Raw genomic sequence first — 23,126 nt, 5'->3', positions numbered from 1 at the left:
CAGCTGCCAAAGCTTTTCACAGCTGCCTTCCTCGGAGTCAGGGTTCCAGCTTGTTTTTCACTGAGACTTAGACCTCTGACACTCTGAACTTCCTTCACAGAGATCAGAAATACCAGCAGGAATAGCACATTGTTTTTATTGTCTGTTTCAGTTTGAGACTTTCCAGTGAAATTTTCAAAGGTACATTGCCAAGGTGACATTTCAAATTAAAATGCATCAGCTTGGACAGGAGAGCAGCTGAGTGTTCTTGGGAGAGAGGGAATGAAAATATCCTCATGAAGAGTGGGGAAAGCACAAAGCAGGGTCTGCTCTTTCCTTCGTGGAAGTTTTGGTGTGGAGTTTTATGGGTGGAGGGTCTGGCCCCTTATTTAAGAATCTTTTGAGAGATTCTGACCGTGGGAAGCTCAGCCTGTCAGGAATTCTCCCCTGGGTGTGTTGAGAGCAAAAGTGCCCAGCAGCACAACTCCACATTGTGTGGCTGCTCCATTCCTGAGGGCCACAGGGAAAGGTTCCCACACAGTTCACTCGCTGCCAGCACTTGGAAAATGTGATGGATGAACTTGCTGCAGTGTGAGACAGTTGGAAGAATAATCTCTTTATTGGTGGCAGATTGTTGGGGTGCTACAATCAGCCCTGTTGTAATTCCTTTGGGCCGAGCAGGTTTGATGGCTGTTGTGTTCCTGTCACAGGGTGTTGCTGCACCCTCAGAAATACTGGATTGTGCAATTATTGAATTACTGAATGAGCTTTTGTTCTGTCACCTACCAGACTGTGAATGCTCTGTTGTGAACCCGGGAAATCCATCAGTGCATCCCCAAACCCTCCCGAGCTGTCAGTGACAGTGACAGAGTGTGGAAGCTCATCCAGGTGCAAAGCACGGGCTGAACTCTGCTCCTCTGACAAGTCCAGGGAGCTGAGGCTGCATTCCCCCATCCTCAGGATGCTCACTTGAATCCTTTTCTTCTCCAAAGTCTCTTTCCCTGCATCTGCTGCCAGCTGGAGCCGCCGTGCTGTTCCTCTGCATCTCATCGCCTTTCCAGCTCTCAGCTGACAAAATCGCCTCTGTTGCTGATGTGTGTTAATCCCTCGCTGTGAGGGGAGGTTTGGCCGGTGTGACCCTGGCTCGCTGTCGGTAATGGATCGCACATTGTGTGGAGTGAGCGCCTGCTGGGCTCCGGGAGAGGCTGGAGAGGCTCTGGGATTCCAGCAGGATTGTTTGCACAAACGCGTTCCGCCCCTGTGCTGCCGAGGGGCTGGGTGTGTTTGTCCCCGATAAAAGATTGGCTTCTGCTCTTCATCTTCCCCAGCAGCCAGAGGAGCAGGGAGCTGGGACTCCCCACAGCTCTGCACGAGGAGGGAGAAGCCCATTTGCTCCTAGAAATGGGCAGAAAGGACTTCAATTATCTTTTCCTCACCATTTTCTGCACAATGGCTCTGAAGCTGAGCTGTGTCAGCTCCATGTCTGTGGCAGGGCTGGGATATGTTCTTACAGCAGCTGTTGTGCTTTCAGCTGTGGTAAGTGATGAACATCACAATTAAACACTGAAAAACTGCTGCTTCCAGCTACCTACAGGAGTCCCTCTTCTTTAACTCTTTGTCAGGGTTTTGTCTGGTTTTTAGTGGGAATTTGGGAGGACTCAGGCTGGAATCATCATGATAAAGTCCATTCATAAAGTTCATTCTTTTCCATCTTTGATGTCTGATTTCAGCTTAGGAATCACTGTGATAACTAACTTGCTATTTTGCTTTCTAGTTTGTAACATTCTTTGTTTCTGCCTTGAAAACTGAGCATATTTTACTTTTGTCCATCAGCTGCTGTGAACCATCTTCTTTGTCAAAGTACTGAATGCTTCTAATGTAATATTGTAATGTTTTCTTCCCTGTTACCTGATAGCACTCAAAGGCATGATGTGATCAATGGATAGACCTCTTTGCCAATACATCAGTTTTCTTTCCTTTCAAAATTACCAAAGTGAATTATTCTATAAGAGAGAAAAGTGTTCATTATGTTTGTTTAAGAAAAAGGATATTGCACCGTGTTGATATATTGCATAAGTATGGCAATAAACATATTAAACCAAAATTGCGATGTCCTTAGGACAGGATGTTGTGTAAATTAATGTAATTCCTACAAGGGAGCAGTTAAAAGGTCAGAACAGAAGAGCTTTAAGAAACCTGTTAATTACCTAAATATTCAATGATATTCACAGCATTTTCTATTTGGTTTTAGAAAACCTGCAAGTCATGTTTGTGCAGGATGTACATGTGGACTTAAAAGGGGTTTCTTTCTGGCAGCCTGGGAATGTCAAGCTTCACTTATGTGACATACTGAAAAGTTATAAATTAGTAAGGAAAATACAGAGATTAAAATCCAGAGTGAGAGACAGTGGAGTTTAGAAGAGGATAAACCAGGAATAAACTAGGAAGTTGAGGTGATTGGAAGTGAAAATGAACAGTGATCAATGGAGAGATTCTTTCCACACACACCCTTATGTTTTTCACTCCTTCAAAACTCGGTGCAAGAATAAAAAGGAAACTTTCTACTTTTTGCCTGGCACAACAAGTTAAGAGATGAGAAGCAATTTAATTCAAATACTTCCTTGTGTCCTGCCCACTGAACAGCATCCTCTGTCTCACCCCCAGCCTGTCAGCATGGTGGAACACGCGGAGTTCTTGAAGGCTGGGAAGGAACCCGGCCTTCAGATCTGGAGGGTCGAGAAATTTGATTTGGTCCCAGTGCCAAAGAACCTGTATGGAGATTTCTTCACTGGAGATTCCTACCTGGTGCTGAACACCATCAAGCAGCGCAGCGGGAACCTCCAGTACGACCTGCACTTCTGGTTGGGTGAGTGCTGGGAGTGTCCCTGCAGAGCTGGGAGCCCACAGTGACCCCGGAGCCTGTCTGCTCCAACCATTAAATGCTCCCCAAGGAAATAAAAAGCAGCTCAGGGAGAATGCAGTTCTGGGTGTAAGTAGCCCTACTCATGTCAAATATTTGCATGGTGTCTGCAATAGAGACTACAGCCACCTCTGATCTTAAAACCAGCTTTTCCTGGGCTGTAGGACAGGTAAGTCCCTGTTCTGCAGAGGTTCACAGGGAAGACAAGATTTCAGGTGAAAGGTCTGGCTGAAATCCTTTCTGCCTGAAAGGAGGGATATCAGTCGTGTTCCTCCTGATCAGGGAGTGGGATTTTTCCCTCTCCTAACTGCCCTCTGCAGTCCATGTCAGAGCACTGTGCCAAGGCTGTCCCCAGAGCCTGCAAACCCCAGGCTCTTTGACAAATCCCAGTTAAATCTGCTTTCTCCCCATGTGTTTGCACAGTTGAATGCAGAGGCAGACCCTGCCAGTGTCTCTCTCCATGTTTCAGGTGATGAAAGCTCTCAGGATGAGCGTGGGGCTGCTGCCATCTTCACTGTGCAGATGGATGAGCACCTGCAGGGAAAGGCTGTGCAGCACCGCGAGGTGCAGGGCCACGAGTCCCCCACCTTCCTGGGCTACTTCAAATCTGGCATCAAATATAAGGTGAGTGACAACTGCCTCGAGCCTGTAAGAAATGGCATCCTGCCCAATTCCCAGGGGAGTGAGAATTGCCCTTTTTCCAGTTGCTTAAAACCTATTCTCAGCCAGATGTTTTCGATGAGTTGGAACTGCACAGGGTGGAGAACAGCAGATCCCAGTGGGAGAGATTTGGCTGAATTAATAATACACAAGGAAAGCCCCAGAAAATTTTAGGAATCAAGGTTTTGTTTTTCTTCAAGAGGCAGAGGAAAGAACAGTCCCAAGGCACCTGGAATGAATTTAAGAAGCAGCAAAGTTAATGGGGAACGCCCACCCAGGAGATTTGATTTCTCCCCACTTGCATAACAGTTTGACCTTGTAGTCTCTGTGCTTAGCCCACCCTCCCAGCATGTGCAATGTTTTGGTAAAGGAGATGAGCAGCAGTAGGAGTTACTCCTCCCTGCCATCACAATAAAGTGGGATAGAAGTGAAAACATGCAGTCAAGCAGTTGTGTCTGTTAGGAATCCAAAGGCACAAGCAAAGTGATATCAGGTCACATGCTTGCAAAGTGCTCACATTTCTTCATGTCTGAGACTTTGCTGATCTTTCTGTTTTGTTTATCTCCCACTCATTTGTTGTTACTTTCATCCATTTAAACTTGGTTGTGCTTTTTTGAGGGTAACTGACATGGGGCCTGTTGCCTGCATTGATAAATAATTCCCAGTGTCTATCAGCAGAGAAAGTGAATCCTGAGCTTGGGATAATTTCTGGTAGGCAGGACATGTTATACACATGGGAATATACTCTTCTCCTCAGTCCTGGTGTGAATCCTTGCTCCTGTGTTTCCCCCCAGGCTGGTGGTGTGGCTTCTGGCTTCAGGCACGTGGTTCCCAACGAGGTCACTGTGCAGAGGCTGCTGCAGGTCAAAGGCAGGCGAACAGTCCGGGCCACGGAGGTTCCTGTGAGCTGGGACAGCTTCAACACAGGGGACTGTTTCATCCTGGACCTGGGCAGTGTGAGTACCACGTCAGAGGCAGGTGTGGCAGAATTCAGGGGGCAGGATGTGTCTGACACTTCACATGAGGTTTTCCTCCCCTCTCTGCTGAAGCCATCTCAGTGCTGAGCATCCTGAAGCACTGACATAGTTCAGTCCCAGCTGAGTCCTGTCTCATCTAGAGAGGTGTTGTCATGCTCTGAACACAACTTTCTCCTTCCCCCAGAACATTTTCCAATGGTGTGGCTCCAAGAGCAATCGCCAGGAGCGGCTGAAGGCCACGGTGCTGGCCAAGGGGATCCGGGACAACGAGCGCAACGGGCGCGCCAAGGTTTACGTGTCAGAGGAGGGATCCGAGCGCGAGGAAATGCTCCAGGTTATTCCCTGTGTCCATTTGTCAGTGCTGGAGTGGGAAGTGTGGTGTGGGGGAAAGGTGGTGTGTGTGGTATAAACACAGAGCTCTGTGCAGACCTGGTCCTCTGCCCTGCTGGGACATCAGAGGGAATTTACATGATTGATCTGGAATTCTCTTCTACTCATTCTCTTGACTGGAGCACCTGGGGAGGAAGATCCTCTTGGACTGGCTGGTAATGGTTTTTCTCTCCCTCACAGGTCCTGGGACCAAAGCCCAGTTTGCCAGAAGGAGCTTCTGATGAGACCAAAACCGACACAGCCAACAGGAAGCTGGCTAAGCTCTACAAGGTAACGAGGAATCCTGACATAACTCTGGGGAGAACGGAGTGATCTGGGTGAAATTAGGTGGAGGTGCAATAGCAGAGAGGAGCTGAGCTGCTCTGAGTCTCAGTCCTGCCTAACTCTGCTTCTTAACAAGTTTTATGTATGAACTTTGGCTGCTTACACCGCATGTCCATGTACTTTCTGTTGTGTTTGTCACCACTTATGACTGCAGTGAGACAGCTGGTACTTGAGGGTTTTTTAGGAGAAAAGTGGAGTGTGAAACAAATGAGGGAAAAAGGGAGTTTTCCTCTGTGCTGTCAGGTATTGTGTTAGGAAGGTGACAGGAAAGAACTAGAAACAGTGAGCCTGAGAAGCAGGACCTGCCCCTTTCAACACCCAGATGAAGCCATGACTTGGACAGTGCCACTTGCCATCAGCTGTGTGAGTGGAGGAGAGTGTCCAAGACTTTCTGGGAGGAGTCTTCTCCAAGCAGCCTCTGGTATCCATGGGATGAATATCTGCTAAGATGGTTTGTTATGTGGCACCTTATGCATTAGTCAGTAGAGGAACTCAGATTTTTAATCCTGCTTTATACAGGGAGGCTCTTCCCAGTTACCCTCCAGTCCCTGTGTGCAGTTAGTTTGCTTAGGAAGATATTTCCTTTGCACTGAGGATATTTCCCATTTTGGACCAATCTCTCTTTGGTCCCAGCAGTATCTGCTTTGCTAGAAATACTTGAAATCTTCAAAGTGTTTTGTTTTTGCCATACTGTAGCTGTGTCAGGGGTATCCTGTTTGAAAACAATAGTGCCTGCAGCAGCCAGTGCAATCAAATGGATTTCCCTTCCCTCCCTGAGTTCTGAGCTATGGCCACGGAGCAGGGGGGAGCAGAGGGTGACTTATGTGACCTCTGTGCTGTGTTGTCACAGGTCTCCAATGGGGCTGGGAACATGGCAGTGTCCCTGGTGGCAGATGAGAACCCCTTCTCCCAGGCAGCCCTGAGTACAGACGACTGCTTCATCCTGGACCATGGCACAGATGGAAAGATCTTTGTTTGGAAAGGTACCTGAGAGAACCAGGGAGAAAAGAATTAATATCATAAATAGAAAGGCAGTTGTTCTCTCTCAGCCATCACAACAGGCACAAAAGAGATCGAGCAATGGTCATTTGTTATTTGGCATCATTTATCTGGAAGGCTGAGCCCTTCTGCTCTTGCAAAAGCTACCTGGCACAGTTTCTTCTCTGGGTAAAAAACCTGACCCCCTTTCTCTATATTTTCATTAAAGGTAAAGGTGCCAACTCTGAAGAGAAGAAGGCAGCACTGAAAACAGCCTCCGAGTTCATTGACAAGATGGGTTATCCCAAACACACCCAGGTAAGGATCTATGGCAGCCCCAAGCTCTGGGGTCACTTTTCTGCCACATGGGCCAGGGACTGTGGAGCACGATGGCTCAGGTGTCCCTGTTGGCCTTTCAAGTAGTCCTGTTGTGGGAGATCTGCTCTGTTTGGGGACATTCTGCAGTGCTGCTCCTGGGCTAAAGCAGCATTTGCCCCAGAACAGCTGGTAGTTAAAGTTTCTTCCTCTCAGATACTCTTTTACCTTTTCCATGACTTCTTATAGGAGTGAAAAAGAGGAGTAGATAAACCTCCTGTTCTTAGGGACATGGTTCTAAAGGCTCATTCCTTTCAGATCCAAGTCCTCCCTGAGAGTGGTGAGACACCTTTGTTCAAGCAATTCTTCAAGAACTGGCGGGACAAGGACCAGACAGAAGGGATGGGGCAGCCTCACGTTTCTGGCCACGTTGCCAAGATTGAGCAGGTCCCTTTCGACGCGGCCACCCTGCACAGCTCCAAGGCCATGGCTGCCCAGCACGGCATGGAGGATGATGGCTCTGGCAAGAAACAGGTCAGTGGTGGCACAATCCCTCTGGGAAGGTTTCCAAACTTTTCTTTGCTACTCAATGGCATTTCTGCAAGAGCAGCAAGACAAACAGAGGCCAGAGTCATCAACACTGAGGTCTTGTAGTTACTGGGGGAATTTCTGACACCAGAAATATCAGCAGGGTCTTGAAAGCCCTGCAGAAAAGTAGGGTTGACTCTGACTCCACGATTTCCCAGCTCTGTGGACATGGCTTTATTCCTCCTCCTCCTCCTGGTTATTCTCCCTGTTGCCATCACATGTGTGAATGTCTTGGAGCACCTGCATTCATGACTTTGAGCACAGAACAGGGGTGGAGTTGGGCTTGACGGGGCTGGGGAGTGTCCAGAAGGCCAGTGCAGTCCCGGCTGAGGTTTGTGTGTTTAATAAAGCGCTGAGGAGCCGCAGGGCTCCGCTGGGCCCGGCGCAGGAGCGGGCGGGGATTGTCCCGGCGGGCCCGGCAGAGGGCGCGGCTGCTCCGCCGGGGATGCGGGATCTGCGGCAGCGGGAGCGTCCTGCAGCGCCTCATCCTCTCCCACCAGATCTGGAGAATAGAAGGCTCCGAGAAGGTGCCGGTGGACCCCGCCACGTACGGGCAGTTCTACGGCGGGGACAGCTACATCATCCTGTACGATTATCAGCACGACGGGAAGCGGGGACAGATCATCTACACCTGGTACGGGACTTGTGCCGGGGCGAGTCAGGGAACGCTGCGGCTGCGAGTCCCCTCAGAAAATCCATCACTGCTGGTTCCCGCTTTCAGAGGGTCTCTGGGGGATAAAGTTTCACCCTGGATAACTTTCCCTTGCAAGTAAAACAATACCAGAGGTCTGGGATGTTCATTTGAAGTGGAACAATGGAGGGAATTACTGTGTGAGGTTTTTTTTGTTTCCATCTTCCCCACGCTGGTTATTACTCCCTTCTTTGGATCAAGCTCTGCTTATCTAGGAGAGTTCTGCTTATCTAGGAAGGGTTCTTATTTCCCCCTGTACTCACTGTGCTACAATAGAGGATAAGGAGTTCTCCTTTGTGTTGAATGAAGTGCTGCAGAGATTCTGTAACACAGGGTTTCTTTACCTCCTCTTGATCTCTGTAAGGTTTGTGTGTGTGGGGAAAGGCTGAGATTAAAGCTGTGATTTGGCCTTGTTCTCCAGGCAGGGCGCTGACTCCACACAGGATGAGATTGCGACCTCTGCATTCCTCTCAGTGCAGCTGGATGAGGAGCTGGGAGGCAGCCCCGTGCAGGTAAAGAGACCCAGCAGAAACCAACCCCAACACTGGGAGAATAAAGAATATATATGTATTAAACACCTGGCCCAGCTGGGTGCTCTGTGAATATTCCCTCTCGACAGAGGGTTGTAAAAGCCATTTCTGGTTGGTCTTGTGCTCCTCAAAACTGACAGCAAGTTTTTTTTTTCTTCAGAAACGAGTAATTCAAGGGAAAGAGCCCCCTCACCTGGTGAGCATGTTTGGTGGAAAGCCCTTGGTTGTTTACAAGGGTGGAACCTCGAGGGAAGGAGGCCAGACTGCACCTGCAGCAACGCGGCTGTTCCAGGTCCGCTCCAGCACCTCTGGAGCCACCAGAGCAGTGGAGGTACGTGGGGGGAGAGTCAGCCTTGGTGCTGTGTGTACAGCCCACGATGGGAACATGACCACTGAAGAGTTCAGCTCTCTGTATGGAAGAGGAGCTTGGGCCAGGACATGGGTTCAGAGCCCCACTGCTCTGAGAGAAAACACTCACAAATGCCTCTGTGCAACAGCACTGATCAGGAGAGGGCAGTGGTTTATGGCTGCAGGAACCTTCCAGATTTCCAGCTTCAAGAGGCTTGTCCTTGTTGACACAGAGGAATTGGTGTTACTGATTGTTCAGTGTTGGCAGCAGGGACTGCTCTGCCATGGGCTCCCTGGTGAGCTCCTAAATCTCCTGCCATAACCACCAGGACTGGCACAGTGACAGCCAGGCATTCCTGCTATAGGTCATGTATAGCTGTAATCACACACTGAAACAGTTACTTACTCTTCCCATGTGGAAAATCTAACTCATCACTTGGATACAGGGACTATGCAACACATCTGACAGCCTTACATGCTCATATGGAAAATCTTGTTTGCAGTTTATTCAACTGTAGGTTCTGGTTTGATTTTGAAGTAGAGGATGGTTACATCTGACACCTGCAGTGTTCTTTCTTTTCAGCTGGATCCTACAGCCAGTCAGCTGAACTCCAACGATGCCTTTGTCCTGAAAACTCCCTCTGCTGCCTACCTGTGGGTTGGCCAAGGAGCCAGCAATGCTGAGAAATCAGGAGCACAGGAGCTGCTGAAGATACTGGGAGCTCGCCCAGTGCAGGTTGCTGAGGGCAAAGAGCCAGGTGAGAGGGTCACAGTGGAGTCTGTGATCATTTCTGTGTAGCTGCACATCCTCAGCAATTATTTAATGGATATTTTGTCTCCCAGAACAAGAAAATGTGGACATGGGCAAAGACGAGCTTCTCTGGGCTCTTTTCATTGTTTAACAGCACTCTCATATGTCTGCAGCCATTGGGACTTTCTGGCCCAGAAGAATGCTTCAAGTCCTGCCCAAACCATAACCCTGGTGTGGGTTCCATGAACAGGAGAAGCATCAGCCTCTCTTTCTGTTTTCCAGACAATTTCTGGGCAGCCTTGGGTGGCAAAGCTCCGTACCGCACCTCGCCGCGCCTCAAGGACAAGAAGATGGACACTCACCCCCCGCGTCTCTTCGCGTGCTCCAACAAGAGCGGGCGCTTCACCGTGAGTGTCTGGGGGGATTCATTCAGCATCCACCTGACAGGCCTGGAACAGCTCAGGCCCAGCTGCTCTGAGCCCCCCCCCCAGCAGTTACACCTGATCTTTGTGTGGTTTGTCCTGTACAGATAAAGTGATGCCTGAAGCCTGTGCTCATCTTAGCCCTCTGTTTTCCAGATTGAAGAAGTTCCTGGAGATCTGACTCAGGATGACCTTGCCACAGATGATGTGATGCTCCTGGACACATGGGATCAGGTATGTCACGTTTACAGGGGGACAAGATGAGAAAAGAACAGGCACAGGTTGGCTCTGGATTGAGACCTGAACCACAACAACAGGCAGAGGTGCTGTTGTATTACAGATCCAGCACACATCAGCCACAGGCAACTCAAGATATGAATTTCGATGTTTTATAAAAAAATGTTCTAACATCTGCTATTTTCCCCTGATGTGAAGCTACTGTAGAATTTGTTCAAGAGTCTACAGTTCATGAAGATAAAATGCAGGCAAAAATCTTCTCATTATTGACCAATAGACCTTTGATCATGTTGGTCAACAACCCAGGCACACCAACACGAGGATTTTATGGTTTTTGTCACACTCTGTTCACTGAGGCTTCATCTAAATTATCCCTTCATAAAGAGAATGATTGTTGCTGAAGTAATTAGTATTTTTATCTTTAGGTCTTTGTATGGATTGGGAAAGATGCCCAAGAAGAAGAAAAGACTGAGGCGCTGAAGTCTGGTAATGTCACATTTTCCTCTCTGAACTATCCCTTTCTCATTTTCCCACTGTGTGAGCATGATTCATGCAATTTATATTCTGATAGGCATAGCTAAAACCATAGGGTACAAACTTTGAGTGGGTATTTTTGTTGAAATGGCCAACATGAAGCTGCCTCTGGCAGCCTCTGCAGGCCTGGTGCTGAGTGAGATCCCCTCCCTGTGTCCCCAGCCAAGCGCTACATTGACACAGACCCCTCCACGCGGGACAAGAGGACCCCGGTGACCATCGTCAAACAGGGCTTCGAGCCTCCCACCTTCTCCGGCTGGTTCCTGGGCTGGGACGATGACTACTGGGCTGTGGATCCCCTGCAGAGAGCAATGGCAGATGTGGATGTGTGAGGAGTGTTTGAAACAGAGCAATTTCAGTGCCTTCGATGCCTTCAAGAGCTCCTTCCTCCTGCAGGATGTGTGTTAACGAGGGAATGATGTTAATAGCCAATTAGCTGTGCAATAATTTCCGAAAACAATCATGACCAGTCATTGACCCCACTCCTTGCTTTGATTATATTTAATACAATAAAGCTTGTATGAAATATGGGAAGAACAGAAACGGTGGGGTTTGTTATGAAGAAACAAACATCAGAAAGAAACACGAAGAAAACATTAAAGAGCAGGCGTAGATCCCATGTTTGAACACGCCTTAGAAAACAAAACCTTCTTTGTGCCATCTTTTGCACATAGACTTTTTACTAAAATATTACAGAAAATATTTTGAGAAGTTTGGGACTGCTTTGCTTTCCCTTCTTCAGAATGATATGCATTTGAGACCCTGATAAACAGTATTTTACTCTTTCAGAAACTCACTCATTAGTAAACAACATGTTTTTTATTCAGGATGAGAGAAAAAAGCATCTTGTGCTGTCAACAAGAATTCACAGGGGTGGCACCTGCAGCAGCAGCAGCGGGAGTTACAGAGTGATTCATCTTCCCTAAGGATTAACCTGGAGCTGTGCACTTGCTCTGTTTCCCACTCCAAGTGCCTGAGCACAGCAATGCTAATTATTCCAGCTTTGTTAACTGATTCTCCCGCTCCTAGCCAGAAGTTAAGCTCAGCTTACATGAGCTGCCACCTTGACAAACACAAACACAATATTCCTTTGGTGATGCAGAGAAAAACCTGCCCAGCAGACAGGCAGAAAAGCAACAGCACTTGGGCATCTCCTGCCAGTGACAAAGGCACAGCGTGTCGAGGCACAGGTACCCAGGCCTTAAACACCTGTAAATACAGAGCTGATTGGAGCAGAAAGGGCATAAGAAACAACTTATGGAGTTATGCTGGCCAGTGGGAGAAGGGCACTTACATCATTACTCTTGGCATTTCAGTTCCATTGCCACGTCCCAGAATTTATGGATGTCAGATGCACTGCTGCTGCCAGCCTCACCCATGCGGAATCCAGGTCTTCTCTTATTAATCTGTACTACAGAGGTACAAAACAAGAAGTTTAACAGCTTGGGTTATGTGAGCTGAGGCCCAGCTGCTTTGAGGATGGAATATAAACCCTTATTAACACAACAACCACTCCAGGTCTGCACAGAGCAGCACCAACAGGTAAAGCACCAGTGCAACATCTTCTGTTAAACATCACTCCTCCCTGCTACTTACAGACATGTCATTTCCTAGAGATATAAGGTTTTAGATCGGGATAAAATGCAGTACTTTGGGTTTTAAAAAATATTTTTAGGAGAAACAGGTACAGGCAGAGCTTTTCAGTGCTCTAAAGCAGTGTAACTCTATTCAGACACAGCCCCATAATAACAGCAGCCCATCAGTGACCACAAGCACGTTGTATCCATAACCACGGCATATTTGTGCCATTCCTGGGTGGCAGAAAGACAGAAAGTTCCACTAACAACTGTTTCTCATCAATGGGGACTGGTTTACAGAGCATGAGCCTGATTTTCAGGAGTCCCCAGGACACTATTCCACTTTCCTTGCAGGGCTCCAGACCCATTTTGTAGAAGGAATAATTCCAAATGTTGGATCACCTCTACCACAACCAGTTTCCTATTCTATTTGAAAAGGAGGTTTTGGATTAGAGGTGTCCCATCCAGGGTGATATGGATAAATCTCATTTAAGATCACAACCTGCTTGTAATCATTCTGAGAGGTCTTCAACTTCAAATATTGCGATTGTCCACATTCATTACATACAAGTCACATTACATACAAGTTCTATAACACACTCAGTAAAACAAAAAGGTTCCTCAGCAAACCCACTTTGCTAACACTTCCACAAGCTACACTATACAGGGAATTCAGTGCTGCAAACATGGGCTGACCCGAGCTTGCCCCTCCCAGCCTCTCTACTCCTTCACACCTAGGAGGCCCTGCAGGATGTTTATGGGCAGGGGGAAGACGATGGTGGAATTCTTCTCAGCAGCAATGGTGGTCAGGGTCTGCAGGTACCGGAGCTGCAGAGCAGCAGGAGACTCTGTGATCACCATGGACGCCTCCTTCAGGGCCCTGGACGCGTTCATCTCCCCCTCGGCCGCAATCACCTGGGGAGGCAAAACGAGTGAAACTGAACTCATCCTGCACAGGAGGAACGGGCAATCCACAGGGTGATTTCAGCCCTAGGCAGGTACCAAAGCCAGTGCCCAGCACCCTGGGAAGTGACCTGCCCTGGGCATGTGCTTTCAGCAGGCACAAGCCACTCCTGCTTGTTCTCCAGGCCCCAGTGCCTGGTATCCTCCCATCCAGAATGCAGGATCACAAAAGCTGGCATCAGGGCTTGACAATACAATGCAAGTGTTTCTTCTGTCTTCAAAAGCTTTTGTGTTTCTTCCAGCACTGCCTCTCAAAATCAGAGGCACTCCCCACAGATAGCTGAAAATACTTTCTCCCTCAAGCTGTACCTTTTTGTATCTGCAAGGGCTTGAGAGGGAATGGTGTATTTCTTACTTGAGAAAAGCCAAATCCAGTCCCCAGACTGATGTCATTACCTTGGCTCTCGCCTCCCGGGCAGCCTCTGCTTCTGCAGCCATGGCTCTCTGCAGCTGGACAGGTAACTTCACATCCTTGATCTCCACACGTTCCACCTTAATGCCCCAATCGTCTGTTGCATCATCAAGTGTGACCTACAGGAGGCAGAACAGGCAAGTGAAGCCACACACCCGGCTCAAACTAATGCCCAAATTTGAAGAATGACCAATAAACCAAATGAATTCTCTTCAAATTCTCAGACTTTCAGGGCTTTAGTATTCATAGTGTGATTTGGCATCTATAAGAGCACAACTGTTTTAAACTAACAAACACCCCCAGAGCTTGGTTAAAGTATTGAAGGAATTCAGTGGCAGAGTTTCCTTCAACAGTGAAGGACTGACACAAGGATCCAGGGAAGCACTCCTGTCCTGTATCCCTCATTCCCATGTGCTAGTTCCACGTGCCCTTAGTCCCTCATTCTTATTGTACAGAGTTCTCTCCCAAGAGATCTTGTCAGGGCTTTGCCTACAGCTTCAAATCACAACTTATCACTTAGAGATAAAATAAATCCACACCTTTAAGTTATCCCTGGGATTGCTGCTTAACCTGCTGTTTGATGGATTGCTCCAAGCTGCTCATACCTGCATGCTGTGTGCAATTTCCTCACGGTCAGAGAGGATCTCAGAGAGGCTTTTGGTGCCCAGGACATTCCTCAGGGTGGTCTGTGCCAGGAGCCGGGTGGCCGAGTCGGCATTGGTGATGTTTGCCACAGCAAGGGTGGCATTCTGCACCCTGTAATAAACCACTCCATCCACGTTAATTGTCACCGAGTCCTTGGTCAGGATCTGAAAAGCAGTGGGCAAAGTACAGAATATTCCATCAATACAAGGTTAATTATTATGACAATAATAATTGCTTTACTACACCGAGTCCTGGTTTCCCACTGTCTTGAAAACTAAAGTCCTTATACACATGTGCTGCAGGTGAACGTGTCCCAGTGTTCACAAACTTCCCAATACAGCTCTGCAAAGCTGAGACTAAATATGGGATTAGAAACTTCTCAGTGAAAAATACATTCCATTAGCTTTGCCCGAATGTTATTTTTAACCCACTTCCTCGAATTCACAGAGGAATCTGCAAGTCATACCAGTGACAGGAAAAAGAGAAAAGGCAGAAATTATTTACTCTGAAATTCATCTTCTCCTGGGAAGGTTTAACCAGTGATTCTGGCAAGGAGTCATCCCCAGGCACGTCCCCGTGCTGCCTTTCAGTGAGGTTACACCAGGGCTGTGTGAGGCAGCCTGAAAGCAGAGCTGTGGGGTCTGCAGAACTGCAGCCTCCTGGGACAGGAGGGTGGCACTGCACAGGGCAGCTCAGAGAACCAGGGCCATGCCCAGAGCTGCCCTCATTCCACAGTACACAGTTACCTTCAAGATTTACCTGTCCTGTCCCTTCCCAAACTACCTCTTTTAGCAGGTTTTTCATAACACAAAAGCTAAAGAATGAGTAGCATGTACAGAAATCACATTGAACAAATAAAAATGGATTTGTGCCTCTATGTAAGGAACACAAACAAACCTAAATCCATAAGCATAATTTAATCAAGTCAAAAGAAAAACCGGATTACTGATGACCTCACTAATGGTTCAGCAGCAGCTGCAAGCACATTCTGCCTGCCAGTGATTAGGTTTCTCCCAATTACCCTTTAGAGTGTACCAGGACAGCTGCCATTTGTCTCAATCTACAGCTAACCAGCAGCAACAAACCCACGAACAGATCTGACAGGAAACAGATGCACGACACAGGTAGCATGGGCCATGTCTGTCACAAAATGCACCTGATATATGAGTGATACAGTTATAACCATCAGGATACAATTGTTCAGTAACTTATTTTTAGAGGGACAGTTGAGCTTTTTTTCTTTTGTTATCCGTGGAGTTGGCAGCACTGAGTTCAGCTGGCTTAATGTTCTGGAGACATTCTGCTACTAAGTTAGGATGTCCAAGGAAAATCAGACTAGAAATCAAAGTATTTTGTTCTTTAGGACCTGCCATGAGTGGCAGCACCCTCATCATGTGCAGGGCAGGGCACAGGAGCCACGTGCACACAAACCCAATGAAGGGAGCTGACCACTCATTCCCCAGTTGCTATAAATAGCATTTGATGTATATTCCAATTTCATCCCATTACTTGAGCCAGTTTATACATGTAGATAAATTGGCACAGGACAGATCCCTGCTGTGCCTGGAAATCTTCCAGATTTCACAGAAGCAATTAGGGAATGTTGTATGAAGCTCAGTAGCCTTCGTTCCAAACCCCTCCCATTCCAGTTCTCAGGCAGTATTCAATTACCTCATTTGGTCCTCAGAGCATTATCTGTTTTCTCTCAGTGCTCTTCCCTAACTGGATGACATTTCTAAGGGATTTATGTATTCTTCACAATACATTGCACCTGCACAAGGAATCTGTATTCAAACTGCACATTACCCAATACCGAGAGAGGAGAAGGAAAAGCAAAGTGCACAAAATTCTCCAAGTACTTTGCAAAGGCAAATGTAAACTCACCTCCTGAGGAGGGATATCAAAAGAGATGGTTCTCATATCAACTTTGATGAAGCTGTCTGTACAAGGCAGGACAAAAAACAAACCTGTGCCAAAAAAATCGGTTTAAGAAGATGTGAAAATGGGTCATTAGAGCAGACAAAACTTGTTATGGCAGTAAGCTGAAATCCAACTGTTGTGGCTGTGCAGCTCTTTGTGAGGAGCTCAGCAGCACAACACTTGTTAGTGGCTTCCAAACCAAGGTAAGATTTTCAAAAATGCATGCTGAGAAGCTTCAGTTTATCTGGGTATCACTTACTTAGAGATTTTTAACATTTGAAAATAAAACAGCCCCAAAACTCTCTTTACATTTAGTGCTTTTGATTCTGCCTGCAGATCATACATTAACAAAGGAGAGCTGGGTAAAATTAAGTTTGCTGTCTTCTCAATCCAGAGTATAAATCAGAACTTTATGAGCTGGAAGAGACCTGCGAGGCTCATAAAGTCCAATTCCTGTTGTAACACATCCTCTTACTGGAAGTTACAGAATTCTTGAGAAATCCATTTGCTACTTTACTGCAATGTCTCTACTCCATTATTGTTTTGCTGATGACTAACTGGAACAAATTGCTGTCCAGGACATACCTGGTCCCTTTGCTCCCCCTTTTAGGATGCGTCCAAGTCTGAAGATGATGGCTCTCTCGTATTCCTTGATAATCTGGAACAGATTGTTGGATGTCATACATGGGTTTCCAGAAGTCACATGATGGATTCCAAATTAGGACAGTCTTGAGTCTCAAATTTAATACACATTTCTTTACTGGCTGCTTTTGAGAATTTTAGCCTAAACTTTATTGTCAAAAAGTAAAGAGCAAAAGGAAAAAATCAGGACAATAGTCCACAAGAAATATTCCTCAGGCTCTCAATAGGATGGCACCTGGACAGGTCCAGGCACCAGCAGCAGCCATCAGGAATATCCTGGCAACAACACAACAAAGTGCAGCATTTGTGACCCGGCAGGGATTTTTCCAGCTCCAATTCTGATGCCACATCAGCCAAGCCAGGAGGAAATAATTCATCCTGTCTGGAAACTGCAAACATCAACCTCAGAACGATCACAGACAACACCCTGTCTTCAAATGTGTCACATGCAGCCACATCTATGTACATAATTACAGATTTCTATTTACAAATTTCATGTTTAAACATGTGATACACAGGGAGAGATCTCCTTAAAAAAAATAAAATATCAGTTCTCTAAGTGTAGTTACAGGTTCTTGCAATTATTCTGATCCTTCAAATGAGCTTATTTACTCATGACAACTGGGCAGATGTAGTAAAGACATCAATGCAAGAATTATTTTGACCAAATATTGTAATACCACTTTTATTTTCAGTTTGAAGATAAATGCCGTGAAGTGCTGGGGTCTGCAATCTACTGTCTGCTATAGCTCAAGAAAGAACAGAGTTGGATTAATTTCTGTTCAGAACAAGTAAATCCAATTGAGAACAATAATATCCACTCCGCATCACTTAAAGTTTTAATCCAACTTAGCAGTGAACAATTTTACCTTTATGCACATCCATATTGATATAGGAAATGTAAGAACAGTGAAAATAAACGAGATGGTCACCAGGATCCATCCACACACACCAAGGCCACTGTTTTCATCATCTACGAAAGAGCAGAAATTTTAATTTTTTAAACATGTGAGTGCCTATTAAAGTGCCTAAATTGGGAATTTATGTTCAATGTTCCTTGAAATAAGTCATTGTTAGCACTACTCCTAATGCCAAACGCATTAGGTTTAGATTCGAAATCAAATTAAAAGCCAAATTCTGCTTTGATTTTCACCAGTCTCTAAGCTGTGCATGATAGCTGAGGGCAGAATGCTGTCCAGGTAACATTTATGCAGAAGTGTACCAACATTCATGATTCAATTCTCAAATGCCTTTCTCTCCCCCAGATTTTTCTAGCAGAGTGACTCACAGGCAGCAGTGCAAATCGTGTTCCTCTGTTTTCTGAGAAGTCAGAGGAACTTCATGTAAGGAGTAAAATACAAATACCCCACAGCCTGCCAGCTCTAGGACAGCATTGTTAGAACTTGGGATCTGTTCCAGCTGTCATGGGTGCAGATCTATGGAAACCACAATTCTCAGACCTGTTGGATCTGGGAAGTTGGATAAGATGAGGTACAAGATTAGCAGGATGTGAAATAAAGCCTCCATTAAGAATTTCTTGGCCAGAAACTCCTCATGCCTTATTTCTCTGTCAGAAGAAGATACCAACTGAAGGTAACTCTGGGATCAAATAACGAGCTGGTGGTTTCAAAAGCTATCCAGCTAAAGCCATGACAAAATGTGGGCTGGGAGGCATTCACAGAGCTACAGGAAGCTTCTTATCCTGCCAGCTAAGACTCCTCATGGGCTGCCAGGAGCCTGCTGCCAAGCAGGGATGTCCCAGGGTGACACCCAGCACTCACAAACATCACCTTCCTTCTCTGGAGATTCATTATTTCATGGAGAACTCACATCTCCAATGATGTCAAATTTCAAGATTGAGCAAAGAGTGATGCTTCATTTAGCACGAATGTGTTGTTTTTCACAGTACAAGAAGGGAGAGAGATGCTGTCTTGTGGAAAACTCTATGAAATACAAGAAACATGCCTGGCATTTGTGGGATGAGCTAGCTGTCAACCATCTCATCATGGCACTGGGAGAAGTTCATCAAGAGGCAATTCTTGCCTGATTTCTCAGTGAGGCTCATTGCCACTGCATCCTGAGAGCAGCCAGTTCACAGCACTCAAGTGGGACTGACAGAGGTGGTGCAGAGGTAACACTGCAGCTCCTGGAGGTGATCCCCATCCCTGCCCACCTCACAGGATGAAAACAAAGGCTTGACCCCACACTAAGTGATGGCTGACAGTATCCCTAAACCTGCCACTAGAATTTTCTCCTGAGCTAAAAGGCGAGCAAGCCCACACCTTGGATTTATAGCCCTCTGTGGTGGGCAAATCTAAGCAGGCAATAAAAAAAATGCAAATATGCTTGAGCAACCTCTTTAAGAAATAAACCACAAGGAGAAAGACTATTAAAAAAATAAAAAAAAATAATTGAATCAGCCTTCAATGCCTTTAAGGCTGACTAGTACAGTTACCATTACTTTAGCAGGAAATTATCCCTTGGACCATCAAACTGTATTAAGAATTTATAATACACACTTAGTGCCGGAGGCTAAGATGGAAGAGGAAAGTTCTCATTACAGCTTAAGGTGTGGCACATGGTTCATTTGTGATTTATTCCTTCTGCAAAGACTCCACAGTCCAAACAAGCACACAGCTTTGTCAGTGGACAAAGAGCAAAAATGTGCACTGTCTGAAAACAAAACACCAATTTCAAAGTGAACTAGATGTCTTCACAGATGCTTCTCAGAGCATTTCACATGGGAAATACCCAAAATTACGACATCCAACAACCAAAACTACGTCTAATGCCACTTACTCCATATTTCATTGTGATCACATGAGAGCTGCAGGAGAAACCACCTCAGCAGCATGTTCATGTTCTCTCTTGCAAAGACAAGACTGGCACCGACGTGACCATGGCGAAGTATTAATTACTAACATAGTTACACATGAAACGCAGAACCAGCATGTGCATTGGGCATGAGGCCCAAAGAGATCCACAGTTATTTATACAACAACTCAAATTACCCAGCCAAAGGCTTCATACACAAAGCAATCTTAAAAATACATTTCCTTCTCTGGCTGCAAACGAGAAAAGCATAAAATAAATCAGAACTTTTCTGTTGCCTGTTTCTGAACAATGGAAGTAACAGGAAAACATTCCAGCTTCCAGTGAGTGAAACTGTCAGTTGTGCTATCTCAGTGCATCTCCAAAACATCCTGACCCATGTTACACACCAACACCTCCTAACTGCAATGCCAAACCCCACGGCAATAACGATACCAAGAAGTAAAAATTCACTATAAGTCATTGCCCCACCTGAGGATTTCTACCACTTTCTCCAGTCACACCTAGACAGGCTGTGGCTGCAGGGAAAAGCCACAGTAGTGTCAAAAAACAATCCCTAAATTCTCCTTGTTCTCATTTACTGGTGCAGCGCCCCGGGGATTACTTCTGTTGACTCTGCTCGTCATTATTTGCATGGTGTTCCCTTTAGTGATCTGAATTACTGCACAGGAATGGAAACCACGGACCACAGAAACCCACCCGAGTTACACCACTGGGGCAGCTCATGGTGATGCTCTGACACGTTCCCGAGGGCGGTGTGAGGAACCGCGAGGCACCACCTGCGGCTGCGGTACCCCAAGGTGCAGTGGGGTCAGCCCTGCATTAACCAGGCTGATGGCTCAGCATCCCCTGTTAACCGGGGCTGGGACTCAGATCCTCCGTTAACTGGGGCTAAGGGCTCAGTATCCCCCGTTAACTGGGGCTAAGGGCTCAGTATCCCCCGTTAACTGGGGCTGGGACTCAGCATCCTCCATTAACTGGGGCTAAGGGCTCAGTATCCCCCGTTAACTGGGGCTAAGGGCTCAGTCTCCTCCGTTAACTGGGGCTAAGGACTCAGCATCCCCCGTTAACTGGGGCTAAGGGCTCAGCATCCCCCGTTAACTGGGGCTAAGGGCTCAGCATCCTCCGTTAACTGGGGCTAAGGACTCAGCATTCCCCGTTAACTGGGGCTAAGGGCTCAGTATCCCCCGTTAACTGGGGCTAAGGGCTCAGCATCCTCCGTTAACTGGGGCTACGGGCTCAGCCTCCTCCGTTAACTGGGGCTAAGGGCTCAGTATCCCCCGTTCTCCGGGGCAGGAGGCTCGACATCCCCCGTTTACTGGGGCAGTGGGCTCAGCATCCTCCGTTAGCCGAGGCTCAAGGCTCAGCATCCCCCACTAGCTGGGGCCGGGGGCTCGACATCCCCCGTTAGCCGGGGCTGAAGGCTCCCCGTTAGCCGGGGCTGAAGGCTCCCCGATAGCCGGGGCTGAAGGCTCCCCGATAGCCGGGGCCGGGGGCTCGACATCGCCCGTCAGCCGGGGCCGGGGTCGCTCCGGGGCCGCCGGTGACCCTTGGCAGCCGGGGCTCAGGGAAGCGGAGGCTGCCCGGGAAGCGAAGCAGGACCGCTCCTCGCTCCTCCCGCGGGCTTAACTTTGGTGAAGCATCTTCAAACTTTTCTCTGCGACTAAACAAAGCAATAATTAAAACCGAAAGAAAAAAGCGGAGAGAGAGAGACACGAAGGCGCCCCGCTCACGGAGCCCGCGAGGAGCGGCCGCTGCGGGGCCGTTTGGGGACAGCAGCCCCCTACCCGCTCTCCCTGCGGCCGTTACCTGGCGCTGCCCGGGGCTTGTGCGGGAACCCCGCTTCGTGGTCTGCCATGGTCCCCGAGTCCCGTCAGAGCCGCCTCGGAGTCCGTCCCGCGTCCCCTCAGAGCCGCCTCTGCGCTGTCCCGCCGCCGCCGCCCCCGAAGTCACCGCCGTCCCCTCCGGCTCCCTCAGCGCCGCCTCAGCGCAGCCGCCGCGCGCCCGCCCCGCCCCGCCCCGCCCCGCCCCGCCCGCGCGCTCCGGGTGTGGCCGCGCGCGCCCGGCCCCGCCGCCAGGGGGCGCCACTGCCGCTGAGGGCCTGAGGGAGCGACCATGGAGGGACCCCCGGGCGCGGCGCCCGCTCGGGAGCGGCTGAGGGGAAGCGGCCGGAGGGCGGCCGAGGGCAGCAGGCAGGGCAGGGAAGGCAGGGAAGGCAGGAGGGGAAGGCACGTAATGAGCGACCGGCCCGGCGGGCAGCCGGGGCCTGAGGTGAGTGAGCACCGGGCATCCTCTCCTGAGGGGAGCAGCGAGCAAACTTCCAGCTGCCCCGGCCTCGTGTGTCATTTAATGAGATGATGGAACAACTGTTCCGTGAGGTTTTATTGCTTTTCTTCCCACACTCTCTTCCTCTCATGTGGAGAATTGGGATCTTTCATCCCTTTTGGAAGAGGCCACAGTAATGATTTCTGCTGCTTTCCTACCAGCTCCATCCACAAGGTCTGCAGAGGCACATCATACACACACAGGCATTGCATACCAGATTGTAAAGTTCGTTAAATTTGATAGGAGTTCCAAAGTTGAATTCCATATCAGTGTCAGTTATGAGGTCTATAAGTAATTCTTGGCTATTCTTTAACGTTTTTTTATCTGTGGGATGTTGGTAATTAATGTGTACGTGCAAACATGCATCTCTCACGTTACACTGCTTACTAACAGAGTGCAATTACTTCTTCATAAACACATTGCAGCCTATGACCAAAAATGGTATTAGACTACTAAAATAGATTTATTTTCAGTGGTGATGTTATCCTGTGTTAAACTCTTCTTTTGAAGAGCCTGAATGGACAGCCTGAATCTCACTGTCCATTATGTACCAGAGGAGCACAGATTTTGGTTTGGTAGCACAATTGGTTGAGGAATGAGGTACGAGTGGAGCTGAATGCTAAATGTAGTCATGATTCTTCATGTTTCCAAGTGTCAAGAAAAGCACTGAAGAATGATCAGCATTTCCTCCAGTGAGTATATGACCCTTCATGAGCACTCTTCGTATTGCTGCTGTGAACTCCTCCTGCCAAACTTGTGTCAGTTGATTTCAGACTGATCCAGATGAGCAGTACATGAAACTAAAGACTAAATCTGTCTCAAGATCCCCAAGTGACCTTTTACAATTCCTTCTGTCTATTATCTTTACTCACATGTTAGCTATTAATACATTTATGAGTGCTGACACCTGCAATTCTCATATTAGTAATTCCTGAACCTTTTTATCCTACAATTTTATGAGTTTATCTATGCTGTGTACATACACATGGGTCTAATTTTTCACTTAGGTGGAAGGAAAGGAGAACCTGTGAGCTGTCCAAATGAGAACTGATAAATAATCATTCTATGCTCAAGTTGTCACCTGCACACAGCTCGCAAATGGCACGAGGAAACTTACAATGCAATGTGATATTTGACCATGGGTTGTAAATATCACTTAGCTATAA

The 23,126-nt window shown here is 47.5% G+C and overlaps 2 protein-coding genes across 3 annotated transcripts; one reads left to right on the top strand and one right to left on the bottom strand.

The window, feature by feature from the left end:
* Positions 1 to 1,291: 1,291 nt before the first annotated feature.
* On the top strand, positions 1,292 to 11,187 carry GSN (gelsolin). Its single transcript, XM_058853984.1, has 17 exons — positions 1,292 to 1,515; positions 2,644 to 2,845; positions 3,369 to 3,523; positions 4,354 to 4,515; positions 4,721 to 4,870; positions 5,107 to 5,196; positions 6,101 to 6,233; positions 6,458 to 6,546; positions 6,862 to 7,077; positions 7,632 to 7,765; positions 8,244 to 8,334; positions 8,513 to 8,683; positions 9,284 to 9,458; positions 9,734 to 9,858; positions 10,030 to 10,107; positions 10,536 to 10,596; positions 10,807 to 11,187. Exons 1-17 carry the CDS (start codon positions 1,381 to 1,383, stop codon positions 10,974 to 10,976), a joined length of 2,337 nt encoding a protein of 778 aa, XP_058709967.1. The 5' UTR covers positions 1,292 to 1,380; the 3' UTR covers positions 10,977 to 11,187.
* Positions 11,188 to 11,448: 261 nt separating this feature from the next.
* On the bottom strand, positions 11,449 to 21,620 carry STOM (stomatin). Of its 2 annotated transcripts, XM_058853986.1 has the most exons (9): positions 21,445 to 21,620; positions 17,673 to 17,776; positions 16,747 to 16,819; positions 16,126 to 16,208; positions 14,202 to 14,405; positions 13,581 to 13,715; positions 12,956 to 13,136; positions 11,939 to 12,055; positions 11,449 to 11,853 (listed from the first exon to the last, which is right to left on the bottom strand). In XM_058853986.1, the coding sequence occupies exons 1-8, from the start codon at positions 21,491 to 21,493 to the stop codon at positions 11,943 to 11,945; spliced, it is 942 nt and encodes a 313-aa protein (XP_058709969.1). In that variant the 5' UTR covers positions 21,494 to 21,620; the 3' UTR covers positions 11,449 to 11,853; positions 11,939 to 11,942. The 2 variants fall into 2 exon arrangements, with proteins under 2 accessions (XP_058709969.1, XP_058709968.1); XM_058853985.1 differs by having other exon boundaries at positions 11,449 to 12,055.
* Positions 21,621 to 23,126: the final 1,506 nt, after the last annotated feature.

Source organism: Poecile atricapillus, chromosome 20 (assembly GCF_030490865.1).
Source record: "Poecile atricapillus isolate bPoeAtr1 chromosome 20, bPoeAtr1.hap1, whole genome shotgun sequence".
NCBI lineage: Eukaryota > Metazoa > Chordata > Aves > Passeriformes > Paridae > Poecile > Poecile atricapillus.
This window is presented reverse-complemented; position numbering and strand designations above follow the sequence as displayed.